General features: G+C 37.5%; 1 protein-coding gene across 4 annotated transcripts in view; it reads right to left on the reverse strand.

Moving 5' to 3' along the window:
- Positions 1–8,535: 8,535 nt before the first annotated feature.
- RAD21L1 (RAD21 cohesin complex component like 1) overlaps positions 8,536–18,210 on the reverse strand; it is a 34,936-nt gene continuing 25,261 nt past the window's right edge. For all 4 annotated transcript variants that reach the window (XM_081560614.1, XM_081560612.1, XM_081560613.1 and 1 more), the window contains 2 exons: positions 16,785–16,862; positions 8,536–8,807 (listed from right to left, as the gene is read on the reverse strand). In XM_081560614.1, the coding sequence (XP_081416740.1) occupies positions 8,619–8,807; positions 16,785–16,862 (267 nt within the window). In that variant the 3' untranslated portion in view covers positions 8,536–8,618. The remainder of the gene's footprint in view (positions 8,808–16,784; positions 16,863–18,210) is intronic.

Raw genomic sequence — 18,210 nt, forward strand, 5'->3', positions numbered from 1 at the left:
TGGGTGGGCTCCAGGAGTTGGTGTTGGACAGGGAGGCCTGGCATGCTGCAGCTCATGGGGTTGCAGAGAGTCGGACATGACTGAGTGACTGAACTGAACTGAACTCTTGGCAAGGCTGAACTTGGTACCCTTCACCCTAAGCTGACTTTTCCAGAGACGTATTTGTAAAGTGAATTCTCTGACCTCATATCATGACTCTGTAATACTGGCTTGGTAAGAAATAGTTAATATTTACAATCTACAATTATAATATTTACAGTATACTATATATAATAGGAAATAATTGTTTTAAGTGAACTATTACTTTTCAGAGTTAAATCTTCTTTGTAGCTCTGATTTGTGGTAAATCCATTCTGTAACAATACATATACTTTTGCAAAAAATGCCTATAAATTTTTTGGCATTGGTTATATTTTCCCCTCATTCATTTAAACTGAATTCTTCTATCAGATGGCCATATTATGTTATGCTTCGTGGAAAAATATGACAGAGCAATTGTAGTAGGAATAGGAAATTGTAGTGAAAAAGCCATGTGAATTAAGGCCTGCTGTCTAAAAAACAAAAACCTAATACTAAATTAGCAAGTTAATTGATGAAATGTTTTATCTTCTCTAAAGCCCACCTAAGTTATATAAGTGAGTTACTTACACTTAAAGCAAAACCAAAGGAAGCCGTGCAATTATTGTTTGTTTATCAGGCGATAATTTCTGAAATCCTCATTTAAAAACATTTTTTGTCTGTCCTCATGTTTTTTTCCTTGATACTTAGAAGACTACATTTCCCAGAAATATCCACAAGGAACATCACCCCCCAAAAGAGAGAGGATCTCTATCCACGTTACTGTCATCTGGGATGGTGTTAGCTAGCAAAGACTCCTCAGCAACATAAAGCATGTGATTGAGAAGAAGATAGCCAATGTTTAGTTACAATAGAAATTGTAAGCAATGAGGATTTTAAACACAAAATGAATTACTCAAAAGAAACTAGTAGTTTTGCTTTTGTTTTGTACAAATTGAGAAATACTTAAATTTGTTTATTTTCAAAAGCATTTCTGGTTCCAGCTCTGGGTAAGTGCATTCCTCCCACTGAATGCCACAATGAACCTGAAGAAAACGCATGTAACAGCTACTCGAGGACTCTGAAAATACTAGCAGGCAAAATGGGGTAGAAGGATAGAATTTGACATACCTCTGACTAGTGAATTTACCAATTTTGCTTCCTCTGGTATCCCCCAGTCTGGTCTCAAGGTAGCCCCAAATCTGGAATTGGGGAATCAACATAGAGAAAATGCCTAGTTCTGACTTGAGGGTTAGGAAAAGAGACCCCTAATGTTCAAGGTGAGTGAGGGAAATAATTTTTCTTTTATTTTATAATTTTTTCCTCATTATCTCATGACCCAGTCCTAGGGAATCCTGCAGTGGTGTCTGTGACATCTGGGACCCATAGGTCTCTAAAACTCTGAGGGAGGAAAAACTTCTCCAATCAGAGTGGCTGTGGGCCTGAGAGTGTGAGCCTCTGCTGGTATTTGGTTTTGTCTCTTTCTGTTCCTCCTACCATTTGGGTCCAGATGCAGGTGCAATTGTGGGAAGAAGGCAGGAAAACAGACTGGAGTAAATAAAGCTACAATCTCCAGCCTTCTGGTGAACCCCAAAGAGGATGAACTAAATCATTATAAGGATAATAATAAAAAAAATAATATTTCTGGTTACTACTGAAAACTAAGAATAAAGAAAAATCTTGCAAGCAATCAGAGAAAAATGACGTGTTATTTACACAGGAATAATGATTTGAATCACTGCTGATGGTGACTGCAGCCATGAAATTAAAAGACGCTTACTCCTTGGAAGGAAGGTTATGGCCAACCTAGATAGCATGTTTAAAAGCAGAGACATTACTTTGCCAACAGAAGTCCGTCTAGTCAAGGCTATGGTTTTTCCAGTGGTCATGTATGGATGTGAGAGTTGGACAGTGAAGAAAGCTGTGCGCCGAAGAATTAATGCTTTTGAACTGTGGTGTTGGAGAAGACTCTTGAGAGTCCCTTGGACTGCAAGGAGATCCAATCAATCCATCCTAAAAGAGATCAATCCTGGGTGTTCATTGGAAGGTCTGATGTTGAAGCTGAAGCTCCAATACTTTGGCCACCTCATGCGAAGGGTTGACTCATTGGAAAAGACCCTAATGCTGGGTAGGATTGGGGGCAGGAGGAGAAGGGGACGACAGAGGATGAGATGGTTGGATGGCATCACCGACTCGATGAACATGGGTTTGGGTAGACTCCGGGAGTTGGTGATGGACAGAGAGGCCTGGCGTGCTGCAATTCATGGGGTCGCAGAGAGTCGGACACGACTGAGTGACTGAACTGAACTGAATGATTTGAATAACTGAATTTCTCAACTGAAACCAAGAAGAGCAGGAGAAAAATGGAACAAGAATTTTATATTGCTGAGAGAAAAGAGCAGTCAACCAGGATTCTATACACAGCAAAAATATCCATAGGAATAAAAGTAAAATAAAGACATTCTAAGATAAAAGTAAGATAAGAAAATTTATTTTCAGCAGACCTGCTCTGAAAGAACTGTGAAAGAAAATTCTTCAAACAGAAGGGAAATTATATTAGAAGGAAGTTAGAACATCAGGAAGGAAAGGACAATCAGAATGATAAATATTTGGGTAAATTTAATAGACTGTTCTCCTCTTGAATCCTTTAAAATATGTTTGACAGTTGAAAGCAAAAATCATAACACTGTCTAGTGGATTTTCAATGTAGATAGATGTAATATATAAAACAATTATGATTACAGTATAAAGTAGGAAGTCTAAAGGAACTTAAATGATATAAAGTTTCTACACTTCACTCGAGGTGGTAAAATATTGATTCTAAGTAGTGTGAAAATTTAAGAATTTAATTTTTAATCCTTAGAGTTACCATTTAAAAATATCTACAACAAAAGATATAGTAAAAAAAAAAAGAAATCAAACAGATAAATTATAATGGAATTCTAAAAACAAAGTTCAGATATTCCAAAAGAAGGCAAGAAAGGAGGGAACAGAAGTGAGAAATAGAAGAAACAAATAATAAACAAATAATAAGATGGTTGATCTAAATCCCAACATGTCAATATTTACATTAAATGTATAAACACATCAACTAAACAGAAATTATCAGAATGGACTTAAATATGACTTAATTAGATGCTTTCCACAAGAAATTCACTTTTAAGAATAATATAGGTAGGCTAAAAGTAAAATATGGGGAAAGGTACACTGTAATACTAACAAAAGGAGAGCTGGAATGACTTAATATAAGAAAATGTAGACTTCAAAGAAAATAAAATTACCAGAGACAAAGGACTCATTATACAAAAATAAAAGGGTTACTTCACCAGAAAGATATAATAATTGTAAATAATTGTAGAAGAGCTTCAAAAGACATGAAGCAAAACCTGTCAGAACTGCATGGAGAAATAGATACACCATTATAGCTGCAGACACAAACACTCCTTTTTCTATAATCAGTAGAACTAGTAGACAGAATGGAGAAGGCAATGGCACCCCACTCCAGTACTCTTGCCTGGAAAATCCCATGGACGGAGGAGCCTGGTAGGCTACAGTCCATGGGGTCGCTAAGAGTCGGACACGACTGAGCGACTTCACTTTCACTTTTCCCTTTCATGCACTGGAGAAAGAAATGGCAGCCCACTCCAGTATTCTTGCCTGGAGAATCCCAGGGACGGGGGAGCCCGGTGGGCTGCCGTCTATGGGGTCGCACAGAGTCGGACACGACTGAAGCGACTTAGCAGCAGCAGCAGCAGTAGACAGAAAATGAGCTAGGATACGGAAGAACTGGAAAGCACTATTACAACTAGGTTCAATTAACATCTATAGAACACTCCACCTATCAACTACAGAACATATTGTTTTCAAGACAGACCCTATACTAGATCATAAAACAAACGTTAATAAATTTAAAAGAATCAAAATCATTTAAAGTATGTTCTCAGACCATAATGAATAGAATAATTACATAAAGGTAACAGGAAATTCTCCCTTGAAAATTAAACAACATACTTCTAAATAATCCACAGGTTAAAGAGGGAGTTTCAAGGGAAATTAGAAAATATTTTCAACTGAACAAAACTGAAAATACAACTTATCGAAATTAGTGCAATGCAACTTAAAGCAGTGCTTGGATGGAAACAAATAGCATTAAATGTTTAAAGAAGGAAGGTCCCAAATCAATTAAGCTTCCACCTTAATAAAACTAAAAATAAGAGAAAAATAAACTCAAAGCAAGCTTCAGGAAGGAAATAATAAATATCACAGTGGAAATCAATGAAATTGAAAAAAGAAAAGCAAAGGAGAAAGTCAATGAAACCAAAAGCTTTGAAAAGACCAATAAACTTGATATGCCCCTAATATGACTGAAAAGAAAAAAGAAGACAGAAACTAACAATATCTAGAATGAAAGAGGGGTTATTACTATGGACCCTGCAGACATTAAAAGAATAATCAGGGAACACTCCAAAAAACTGTACACAATTTAGATGAAATGGAACAATTCTTTGGAAACCACAAACCAGTAAAACTCACCCAAAATGAAATAGACAACTGCATAGCCTTACAATTATGTAAAAAATTGAATTCATAGTTTAAAACATTCCAAAATATAAATCTCCAGATCCAGATGGTTTCATGGGTTAATTCTACCAAACACTTAAAGAAGAAATAGTATAAATTCTACATAGTCTTTTCACAGAAAAATAAAATAAAATAGGAAGAAACAATTTCCAAGTAATTTTTATGAGGTCAGTACCATCCTGATCCCAAGATCAGAAAAAGACAGTACAAGAAAAGACAAATACAGACAGACCAATACCCCTCATGAACACAGATGCAAATGTCCTAAACAAAATGCTAGGAAATCCATATGGAAAGATGCTTAACATCATTAGTTATTAGGAAAATGGAAATCAAAACCATGAGATATTATTTAAAACTCACGAGGATAGCTGTAATCACAAAAAGGGGCAATAACAAGCGCTGGTGAGAATATAGAGAAACTGGAACTCATACGTTGTTGGTAGAAATGTGAAAAGGCACAGATACTTTGTAAAACAGTTTGATAATTCCTTTAACGCTGCTGCTGCTGCTGCTAAGTCGCTTCAGTCGAGTCCGACTCTGTACGACCCCATCGACAGCAGCCCACCAGGCTCCTCTGTCCCTGGGATTCTCCAGGCAAGAATACTGGAGTGGGTTGCCATTTCCTTCTCCAAATTCCTTTAATAGTTAAACATAAAATTATCATTTGACTCGGAAATTCTACTCCTACATATATATCCAAGAAAGATGAAAACATGTATACACAAAAACTTTTAACTTACAAACTGTTCACAGCAACATTATTCATAATAGTAAAAAATGGAAACAACAACAACAACAAAACGGAAACAAGCCACGTCTACCAACTGATGAATGCATAAACAAAACGCATATCCATATAATGGAATATTAATTTAGCCATTAAAAGGAATGAAGTACAGATACATTCTACAACATAGATAAACATTATGCTAAATGAAAAAGGCCATATATTATATGAGTAACAAAAAGTGGATTAGTTGTTGCCAGGAACTGAGGGGAAGGAGGGATGAGGAGTCATTGCTTATGAGTATGGGGTTGCTTTTTGAATGATGAAACTGTTCTAAAATTAGATAATGGTATTGGTTCCATAATACTGTGAATATACAAAAATTCAATACCCACTTATGATAAAAACAAACAAACACCTCTCAGCAAATTAGGAATAAAAAGGAATATCCTCAACCTGAAAAAAATTACTGACACGTGCCCACACCCACCACTACCCCACCCTTACCCACACAACATACAAAACAAACTATATCTAACCTCATACTTAATAGTGAATGTGCAAGAAGGAATGAGTTTCTTCTTGCACTGGGAACAGATTAGAAAGAAGGAAATGAAATTGTCCCTCTTTGCGGTCATGATAGTCTGTAAAAAATCCCAAGGAATCTACAAAAACCAAATTTCTAGAAGTAATTTGTGAGTTTAGCAAGGTCACAGGGTATAAAATTAACCTGCAAAAGTCAACTATATTAATGACAAAATTATAATGATGGAAAACAGGCTAAAGCTCTTCAGGGGCTAGGGAGGAAAGGAAGGAAGGAAGTGGCAGTAGCTACAAAAAAGTAACACAGGTGATTCCTGTGAAGGAACTGTTCTATCTCTTGACTGTGATGGTGGTCACATGAAGCCACCTATGTAATACAATTGCATAGAACTAAACACACACATGGCACCCCACTCCAGTACTCTTGCCTGGAAAATCCCATGGACGGAGGAGCCTGGTAGGCTGCAGTCCATGGGATCGCTAAGAGTCAGACAGGACTGAGCGACTTCACTTCCACTTTTCACTTTCATGCATTGGAGAAGGAAATGGCAACCCACTCCAGTGTTCTTGCCTGGAAAATCCCAGGGACGGAGGAGCCTGGTGGGCTGCCATCTATGGGGTCACACAGAGTCGGACACGACTGAAGTGACTTAGCAGTAGCAGTAGCAGTAAACACACACAAACAAATGAGTGCATATAAAACTGGTGAAATATGAATAAGGTGAGTAGACTGTATCAATGTCAGTTTCCCTGATACTGTACTATAAATATGTAGGATGTTACCATTGGGGAAACTGGGTGAAGGGTATACAGGATCCGTATTGTTTTTCACAAGTTCATGTGAACCTACAGTTATCTCAAAATAAAAAAGTAAACAAAAAGTCAACTGGAACTCACATACATTGCTAATAGGAATGCATAAAGGTACATCTGTAAAATAATTTGTTAATTTCTTATAAATTTAAACATGCACTGGCCATATGACCCAGGCCTAGATATTTACCCTAGAGAATTAGAAACTTATATTCACACAAATGGAGAAGGCAATGGCACCCCACTCCAGTACTCTTGCCTGGGAAACCCCATGGACGGAGGAGCCTGGTAGGCTGCAGCCCATGGGGTCGCGAAGAGTCGGCCACGACTGAGCGACTTCACTTTCACTTTCCACTTTCATGCACTGGAGGAGGAAATGGCAACCTACTCCAGTGTTCTTGCCTGGAGAATCCCAGGGACGGAGGAGCCTGGTGGGCTGCCGTCTATGGGGTCGCACAGAGTCGGACACGACTGACGCGACTTAGCAGTAGCAGCAGCAGCAGCATTCACACAAAAACTGTACACAGATATAAGCAGCAGCTCTATTTTTAATTGTTAAACAATTTAAATGTCTTTCAGGGAGTAAATGGATACATAAACTGTGGTATATCCAGACAACAGAATACTACTTAACAATACATAGGATTGAACCCCTGATACATGCTACAATTTGTACTAATCTCAAAGATAGAATGCAAGAAGTCAGTCTGAAAAAAGGTTACTCACTATATAATTCCATTTGTATGACATTCTTAAAAAGATAAAACTATAGTCATGTAGAAGAGTAGTTACAAGGAGTTAGAATGGGGGAAGGGTGTGACTACAAAGGGTTAGTACAAGGGATTTTTTTTGGTACCCTGGTTCTGATGGTGATCACAGGAATCTATACCTGTAAAATTCATAGAAGTGTGCACTAAAATAAAAAAGTCAATCTTTCGTGTGTTAATTAAAAATTAACAGAAATTTTTAAAAAGGCAATTTTGACATCTAAACCTTATAGTTAACACAAAGGGGCCATTTAGAATTTAGTCTGTAGCATAATTCCAGATACAATAGTATGGAGCTCACAGAGCATTACATGAAAATTTCTTAACTCAAACTTCAACTAAGAAAAAAGAAAAACTTCGGTTTTAATGTCAAAAATGCTCAGTATACACCATATAAAGAACATTTATTTTAGTTACCTTTACTTGAATTATAGCTGAAAACAACATGCTGAATAAGCATCCGTTAATTTTTTCTAACATTAGTTTTGCTGATACATAAATGATAGCCATAATAATCATTAATAGTAAATAAACAGGTTTCATGACCTATAATTAGACTAAAGCCATAGTATATTAGACTCAGATAATTTGAGACTAAGAAAAATTTTACAACTTTTTGATTAAGATATTAGATTAAAAGCCAGGGCATTATATCAAATCAAGAGTGATATGCATTATAATCAAATAAGTTATTGTCTATGGAGAAATAATAAAGTTAATTATTAATTACTAATATTTATTAATAATTAATAATTATTAAATTATAAAATTTAAGTAAATAATCCACTTTATAAAAATCCTTGAAGGCACAAAGTATTTTTAAAATGTATCCTAAAGCAACATTCAAGTCAAGGAAATGGTAACTGATATGCATTCAAGTCAACTAAGTTAAAAATATTACTTAGCTACAATTATTTCTGGAAGCATATAGGTTTCTAATTATGCTTATGATTATTCTGAACTTATGAACACGAAATATGAGCTCAACCTATCTATCTATGAAATATGAGCTCAACCTATCTATGAAATGGACAGACCTTCAGCTGCTTCCAGACGGCTTCTGCATTAAACTGAACAATCTGTACAGAAATTCCAGTGATGACAAATCTGCATGTTCTGGATTTCCTTCACATTTTATGGAACATTGGTCCCACTGTAGCTATAATATCTGCATAGGGAGCACTCTGGCTCAGCTCAATAGCCTGCTGTTTTTTTAGGACAAGAAAGCTATAAAATTTGGCAGCAGTTTGTTTTCGGTCACTATTTCTGCAGAGCTTCATCAGACTAAAGTACTGCATTCCCATCTTGTTGGATTCCTGGGAAAACAATTATAAAAGAGGAAAGGGAAACAAGATCATTAGAAACAAAGCAGACTGTGGATGTATAATGAACAACAAATATTGGTATTTTTGATAAGTGACTGAAATTCTTAAATGGAGAAATGCAAATGATTCATTAGGAAACATAAAAAAACATAGGTCATTGAGCACAGCTTGGTTCATTGAGAAAACACACGCAAAAGAACTCTAAAGTGTTATACAAATTTCTAATGTGTCATACAAATGTTAGGTCTATTGATGTTAACATAAATGGCTCCTGGGGAAAGTGCAATTAATTGAGACTTGAAGGCAGAAAAAAGTCCACAGGATCTTGGGAATCTTCAAAAACAATGATTGTCATCCCATCAGGCTTGTTTTATAGGTACTGCAGGGTGGGGTTAACTAAACAACTCTAGTGGTAAATGTAATGGCAGAGGAATATGACTAAATAAACATCTCCCAGTTTCTTTGCACAGATTAAAAAGACATTGGTTCACTACAGGACACCTGTGAATCTATTTGAAAAACTGAGGTACAATAAAGTATTTAATTAGACTGCACTTGGAATCAGATTTCTAGAGTAGGAGTATTGTGTTTTAGTTAGAAATACTATGGTGAATACTGGCCAGTATCCCTGTGAATGTTGTACTAATTTGGTAGCCGTGAAACATTTTTTTTAAAAAGACCATATACAAGAGTCTTTTTTTTTTTTTTTTTTTGCCAGTCCATAACATTTAACTGGTGGCTCAGATGGTAAAGAATCTGCCTGTAATGCATGAGACACAGGTTCAATCCCTGGCTCGGGAAGATCCCCTGGAGAAGGGAATGACTCTACCCACTCCAGTATTCTTGCCTGGAGAATTTAATGGAGAGAGGAGCCTGGTGGGCTACAGTCTATGGGGTTACAAAGAATCGGACACAACTGAGCAACCAACACTAACTTTTAACAAATTGACAAGTTAAATATTTTATCATACTTTAATCTCAACCAAAGGAGTAGCACAGTGTCAGCAACCATTGAGATGGCATGCCAAGCCTTCATTTAGTCCCTCTCTGGAGGAGACAAGTTGTGGATTGGGTGGTTTTCCCCAGGGAGAGAGCAGGGACAGCCTTGTACATTTCAAAAATCCTTTTGAAAAACACCCTGAGAGGATTATTCTGTTTCCTTCAGGAGTTCCTCTAAAACGAAGGTAAAGTAATAAAGGAAGAAGAGAAATACAAAGTGTAAGACTTATCAGACCTAGAGAAAGCTGAAACTTAATGCCAGCAGAGAGGAGAGCCAGCAAAAGGCAAGACAATTTGAGATACAGAACCTAGACCCTGCTTATGGAAAGTATTTTAGGAACTTACTTGGAGAACAAGAATTTTTGAGGAATGTAGTAACCTCTAGACCGAGATTAGTGAACTGCAATATCCAGTGGATTTTCAGCCTCTAGCTAGCCCTGCTCACTTCTGATTGGCCAGACCCAATGACCCAAATTGGCATATGCCAATTCCTTAATCAATCTTGTTCCTTCTGTTTCTCATGACTAATAGGGATTTTACACAATTCACTAGTTTTTGTATGCCAATCAAAAAACTCACTAGTTTGTTTGAAGACTCACTGAAGTCTGAAGTCAGGGGAGATTCTGTTAGCAACCAAGGACCTCTCAGTTCACTCCCGAATGGGTTTTTCCTCCAGCTGCAACCCAAAGCTTCACATCTGTCTTCCTCTCCCTATAGAGTTTATTTGTGCCAATAAATGTGTAAATGTATATAGACAGAATTTTACTTTCCCTCTAGGTTCTCTAATTGTTTAATATATTTTACAGTGTCTACTATATCACATTGTTAAAGCCATTCATCTATTTATTTTTGCATTTCAAAAGTCTGGACATAAAGCCAGCATATACTTATGCTCAGTATTTAATTGTGAAATTTGAATGCAAGTACAATAAAACATGAAAGCTGTGGGAAAAAAGAGCATTTCCAGCAGTGAAAACCTCCCCATGAGAACATGCTTCTTGCAAAGGATCTCCTTCATCCTTCTCCAAAAGAGGAGAAGAGGAAAAATGAGAAGAAGCATATGGTCCAGAGCCCCAATTCCTACTCTATGGATGTGAAATGCCCAGGATACATAAAATCACCACCGGCTCTAGCCGTGCACAAACACTAGTAGTTTTGTGTGTTGGCTGCTTCTTGTTCTTGCCACCCTACAGGAATAAAAGCAAGGCTTACTGAAGGATGCTGCTTCAGACAGAAGTAGCACCAAAGAATCCAAAATCAAGATGAGTGGGAAACCATACCAGCAAACACATTTGAATAAAACAGAAACAAAACCCCTAAATAAAACAAAACCTAGGAAAAGCTCAGTGATTATAGGCAGCAGTATGTCATAAGCTGGAATGAAGTGTGAAATTAAAAACATGACAATTCCTTAAAAGGCTGCTGCTGCTGCTGCTGCTAAGTCGCTTCAGTTGTGTCTGACTCTATGCGACCCCATAGACGGCAGCCCACCAGGCTCCGCCATCCCTGGGATTCTCCAGGCAAGAATACTGGAGTGGGTTGCCATTCCCTTCTCCAGTGCATGAAAGGGAAAAGTGGAAGTGAAGTCACTCAGTCGTGTCCAACTCTTAACGACCCCATGGACTGTAGCCTACCAGGCTCCTCGGTCCATGGGATTTTCCAGGCAAGAGTACCGGAGTGGGGTGCCATTGCCTTCTCCGCCTTAAAAGGCTACTTGGAAACAATTAGACCCTCAGGTTTACTCCACCACTTCACAGAACCAGGAGACCATTAGTCCCAAACCCTAGGAGGAGGCAGAAAGTTGTCTTTCTGGAGATACCAACCATGAGGTTTTCGACTTGGGATATGAGGCACTGTGGATAGTGGAGGAGAAATGTTACAAACTAGGGGATTAAGGGAAATTCTAATGTCTAAACAGTGAGACTGCCAGCTTCTCCCTTACTCCCTTTTGATTCCTCAACCATAGACGTCATGCTTATATCTTCTAGACAGTAGATCTGACCATGCAAAAATAGACCATTCCAAGGAAAAAAATTCTATAGATAACGACATCTGTGTGCATATGTATTGGCGGGGGTGGGGACACCCAAAATTATCTCACTATGAAGACAAGTCTATAACCCCCACCGATGTTTATATAACCTCCAATCAGCTTTTTGGTGCCTCATTCTTAAATAAAAACCAAAGATCTATTAAACATTTGGATAAAATTTCTAATATCTAAGAGAATCACTAAGGAAACAGACAATGCGGGCAGTAGAAGAAAGCTATAACCTCTGAAAATTAAGAGAAGATACATCCACAAAAAATGATTAAGATGCTATTGAGAGAAAACAGATCAGTGGTTGCTGGGGGCTGGGGGAGGGGGACCAGTGGGGGAGGTGAGACAAGGGATTATCAAGAGACACAAGGAAACTTCTGGAGGTTATAGATATGTTCACTATCTTGACTGTGGTGAGAATTTCCATTGGTATGCATATATATCAAAATTTATCCAACTGTATATTTTTAAATAGGTATGGTTTATTGTTATGTTAATCAAACTTCAATAAAACAATTAAATATAAATAAATAGATTGTGAAAGTCACTCAGTAGTGTCCGACTCTTTGTGACTCCATGACTATACAGTCCATGGAATTCTCCAAGCCAGAATACTGGAGTGGGTAGCTGTTCAGATGCTATAAAATAAAATAATTAATAATTAATAAAATATTAATAAAAACAAAATAATTAATAACTGAGAAAAAACTCCTGGAAAATAAAAAAATCAATAAAGATGAGGATAAAGCTGAAGAGCTCTTCTAGAGAGCAATAAAGGAGAACTATGGATGGAGGTTCGTGACATTGTATAGGGGTCAGGGATCAAGACCATCCCCAAGAAAAAGAAAGGCAAAAAAGTAAAATGGTTGTCTGAGGAGGCCTTACAAATAGCTGTGAAAAGAAGAGAAGCAAAAGTCAAAGGAGAAAAGGAAAGATATACCCATTTAAATACAGAGTTCCAAAGAACAGCAAGGAGAGATAAGAAAGCTTGCTCAGTAATCAATGCAAAGAAATAGAGGAAAACAATAGAATGGGAAAGACTGGAGATCTCTTCAAGAAAATTAGAGACACCAGGGAACATTTCATGCCAAGATGGGCTCTAAAGGACAGAAATGGTATGGACCTAACAGAAGCAGAAGATATTAAGAAGAGGTGGCAAGAATACACAGAAGGACTATACAAAAAAGATCTTCCTGACCCAGATAATCACGATGGTGTGATCATTCACCTAGAGCCAGACATTCTGGAATGCAAAGTCAAGCGGGTCTTAGGAAGCATCACTACGAACAAAGCTAGTGGAGGTGATGGAATTCCGGCTGAGCTATTTCAAATTCTAAAAGATGATGCTATGAAAGTGCTGCACTCAATATGTTAGCAAATTTGGAAAACTCAGCAGTGGCCACAGGACTGGAAAAAGATCAGTTTTCATTCCAATCCCAAAGAAAGGCAATGCCAAAGAATGCTCAAACTACCGCACAACTGCACTCATTTCACACGCTAGCAAAGTAATGCTCAAAATTCTCCAAGCCAGGCTTCAACAGTGTGTGAACCGTGAACTTCCAGACGTTTAAGCTGGATTTAGAAAAGGCAGAGGAACCAGAGTTCAAATTGCCAACATCCGTTGGATCATCAAAAAAGCAAGAAAGTTCCAGAAAAACATCTACTTCTGCTTTACTGGCTATGCCAAAGTCTTTGACTGTGTGGATCACAACAAACTGAAAAATTCTTCAAGAGATGGGAATACCAGACCACCTGACCTGCCTCCTGAGAAATCTGTATGCAGGTCTGGAAGCAACAGTTAGAACTGAACATGGAACAACAGACTGGTTCCAAATCAGGAAAGGAGTATGTCAAGGCTGTATATTGTCACTCTGCTTATTTAACTTATATGTAGAGTACATCACGAGAAACGCTGGGCTGGAGGAAACACAAGCTGGAATCAAGATTGCTGGGAGAAATATCAATAACCTCAGATATGCAGACGACACCACCCTTATGGCAGAAAGTGAAGAAGAACTAAAGAGCCTCTTGATGAAAGTGAAAGGAGAGAGTGAAAGAGTTGGCTTAAAACTCAACATTCAGAAAACTAAGATCATGGCCTCCGGTCCCATCACTTCATGGCAAATAGATGGGGAAACAATGGAAACAGTGAGAGGGTTTATTTTCTTGGGTTCCAAAATCACTGCAGATGGTGCCTGCAGCCATGAAATTAAAAGATGCTTGCTCCTTGGAAGAAAAGTTATGACCAACCTAGACAGCATATTAAAAAGCAGAGACATTACTTTGCCAACAAAGGTCCATCTAGTCAAAGCTATGGTTTTTCCAGTAGTCATGTATCGATGTGAGAGCTGGACTGTAAAGAAAGCTGAGCACCGAAGAACTGATGCTTTTGAATTGTGGTGTTGGAGAAGACTCTTGAGAGTCCCTTGGAGTGCAAGGAGATCCAACCAGTCCATCCTAAAGGAAATCAGTCCTGAATATTCATTGGAAGGATTGATGTTGAAGCTGAAACTCCAATACTTTGGCCACCTGATGCGAAGACCTGACTCATTTGAAAAGACCCTGGTGCTGGGAAAGATTGAAGGCAGGAGAAGGGGAGGACAGAGGATGAGATGGGTGGATGGCATCACCAACTTAATGGACATGAGTTTGGGTGGGCTCCGGGAGTTAGTGTTGGACAGGGAGGCCTGGCGTGCTGCAGTCCATGTGGTCTCAAACAGTCAGACACAACTGAGTGACTGAACTGACTGAAAAAAAGAATAAAAAGACAGCACCAAGATAGGGGGAAAAAGATTTTTTAAAAAGTAAACGTGCAATTCAGAAGATCCAACATCTGACCCACAGGCAGTCCAACAAGGAGGAAATTCAAGAAAAAAAAAATCCAGTTCAAGGACATGAACTCTCAGAATAAAGAGTCTACTACATGCTTAGCACAATAAATGAAAACGACCTATAGCAGAGCACATCATAATGAAATTTCAAGGCTCTAGGGATAAAGAAAAGATCTAAAAGCTTCCAGAGAGAAAATAAAGGTCACCTACAAAGGACCACCAACCAAGCAGCATCTGACTTTTCAGTAACAATACAGATGCCTAGAAAAGTTACAAGGTTACAAAAGTTACATCTAAGAGGTATTATTTTCAAACTATGTTCAGATACATCCAATAAAGTTTATGGTAAAATAAAGACATTTCAGACTTGTATGTAGGGTCTCTATCACTTATGCACTCTTTATCTCAAGAAATTATGAGAGCATATTGACCATCAAAAAAAAAAAAGTCAAGACAAAGATCAAAGCACCAAGTAACAGAGGAACATAGGAAAGAGACAAAGGAATTCCCATGTTATGGTAAAAGAATGTCCCAAGACAAAAACTGTGGAGTAACTAGTCCAAATTAGAACAAAAGGAAGATGAACTCCTGGAAGGATATCTTCAAGAGAAAAAAAGGAACTGATGAATCAACTGATGTAGTTGATCATACTAAAAGCTGTTTTATTTTACTGTCAGATAGTTTAGAAAAAGAATTAAGGATGGGTATATAAAAACTAAGGAAATGGGGAAAATGAGGTCATGATTAACTAAAAAAAAAACCCATAAAGTTGACAAGAAATGTGATTATGCTATGAAGGTTCAATTTAAACCAATTTTTACGTAGTGGTGGCAATTGATGGTTGTCTCTTAATATCTATTCTGTTCTTCTTCCATAGCAATAGAATTATTAGCTGGGTCCATGGTTACCAGATAAGGACTACATTTCCCAGCTAGATGTAGTGAAGTTATTAAGTGCTGGTCAATTAAATGTGAAATGTGATGCATATAATTTCTGGGATGTACCCTTAAAGGAAACTTTGCTGCTGATTGGAATGCAGACATGGTGGATAGTTAGCTATTTGGGATCCTGAGAACAAAGAAAATGAGATAAAGGGCACCTGGCCTTTGACAGCTTTGTGAGCATAGTTGCATTACCAGTTAGTACTTTATCGAGAGAGAAATAAACTTATTTTTTTTTAAGCCACTGACATTTTGGTTCTCTGTGACAATCAAATCTGCATCATGATGATTACAATTGTAACACTATAATGATTGAATACTGTGCTGAAGATAGACTGGGGCTGGGGAGATATAACTAAGCTAAATTTTCATTTTCTGTTGAAAGAAGTCAACAGATAAAATGTAACGCTGAAATATTAGGAAAGAGCAGTAAGAACTTGTAATTATAAGTATAGATATAAATCTAAAAGAAATAGTTCAGCTTCCTCTGGTAAGCAGAACTTAGGGATAAGAAGAGGGTAGGACAAAAGACTTCTGTGTTTCCCTTTCAGCATTACAGAATAGTACTACTGAACTTTCAAAATTATATGCATGGATGGGGCTTCCCTAATGGCTCAGTGGTAAAGAATTTGCCGGCAGTGGTTTGATTCCTGGGTCAAGAAGATCCCCTAGAGGAGGAAATGGCAACCTACTCCAATATTCGTACCTGGAAACAAATCCTATGGACAGAGGAGCCTGGCAGGCTACAGTCCATGGGGTTGCAAAGAGTCGGACACGACTGGGTGACTAAGCTTGAATTATTTTGATAAAAATATGTTAAATTTTGAAATTATCTGCTTCATTCTTAAACTGTTATAAATTTAGTTACATATTGAGAATTAGTTGACAGCCTGCTAAACACAAGAATGAGACATAGCATAGATGTCTAGGGACATGCATATGGGTAAGAATTGATTAGAGCATATGGGCACCAAAAACAAACTCATATTTAGCCCTGGGTATACAGCTTACAAAAAATTTCACTATAGAGTAATTTGGCCTCAAAAAGAACACAGTGAAAATGGTTTCATTTTTATTAATATCTAGAGGATTGAACTCAACTTTTTATTTATTTTTAAAACTAAAAACAGTGTTGATAAACCCTACCAAGTCTTACCTGCAAACTATGTAACATCTGAAGTATTCTTGGATTCCATCTTTCTGCCTCAATATTTTGTTCATCCCCCCATGACTCCTGTTTGAATAATTGATAAAATATTTCCTTTAATCAAAATTTATTAAATGTTTACTATCTGCTAACCATAATGTAGAAATAAACACAAGACACACAACCGTAACATGAGGTCCTGCCAAATAAGGAGGTTATCATCTGCAGTTGAGACAACAAGACTAACAAACAGATACAGCTCAGTTTTTATAGGCTGATATCTACACTCCCAGGCTATCTTCTGACAAGGGGCTCCAGAGTAGGAGATTCTGCATCTGTAGTGGTGATGCGTCCCAGGCATTGTGCCCTTACTTTTAAAGGTAAAGATGACCACTTTTCGATAGGACTGTCCTAGCTCTGGTCAATCTGAACTCAGATGACAGGAGTAAACATAACGCTAGAGAAGAACTGCATTGTAAAGATCTTTATTTGAATTTACCTGGTGATATAAAGGTTCTAACAATAACTGATATTTAGTGAGTTGTGTCCAATTGGGTTAGGAACCTTTCAAATTTCAAGGGTGCCTTGTCCAAAAAAGATCAACACACTGCCTTTCATGTTATGGAATAGATCCAACTTTTCAATCTTCTTTTCAGTTTTTAGTCACTTGCGGAAACACCATAATATTTAAAAATTGTGAACTTGAAATCCCTTCACAGGAACTCACTAAGTTTCCTTACCAACTAACAACTTATAAACTGAGAACAGAACTGAGCATAGGAAAGGTGCTGATAATTCTGATAAAAAAGCATGCCTACAAAGGGTTTGGGGTGTGGGGGTGGGCAAGTGGCACAGATCTGATCTATTAATACTTTATAATTTTTCCTATGTTATCTCTGTTATCATGCAACCTAACAGCTTCTGTGTTACCCTTATCAAAGCTCCACTGTTTGTCAAGCTTTCATGTATACCTCTGGAGCCCAGATACTTCCTAACAGTGCTTTCAATTTCATCGACTCCAAGATGACTTCAGAAAGCTTCAGAATATCCTATATGATATTTTAAATCATCTAAGGCTAAAGGGACTGCCAAGTCCCCATTCCTGCCAGCTGCACTGGCCTCCTCGTTCTGCCTATATAGCACCTTTTCTTACATTCCAAAGAGACTGATCTGAAAATATGGTCAATATTATTCTGAAGAGTTTTCTAAATTCTTCTAGGTAAAATTTATGTTTATTCCTTACTGGTTGATTCTGGGATAAATTAGTTCACCCAATTACTAATGTTTTATTTTATTGTTAAATACACAAAAGCTATTTTTCAAATGTGAAAAGTAATGGCCCAACTACTTGTTAAAGACTCATGAGACTGCAGCTTCACCTATATTGCACAACTAAACTAACCATGAAAAGCCTCAGAAAAAATAGCCTGTGCAC

Source organism: Giraffa tippelskirchi, chromosome 13, assembly GCF_054371585.1.
Source record: "Giraffa tippelskirchi isolate mGirTip1 chromosome 13, T2T-mGirTip1v1.2.pri, whole genome shotgun sequence".
NCBI lineage: Eukaryota > Metazoa > Chordata > Mammalia > Artiodactyla > Giraffidae > Giraffa > Giraffa tippelskirchi.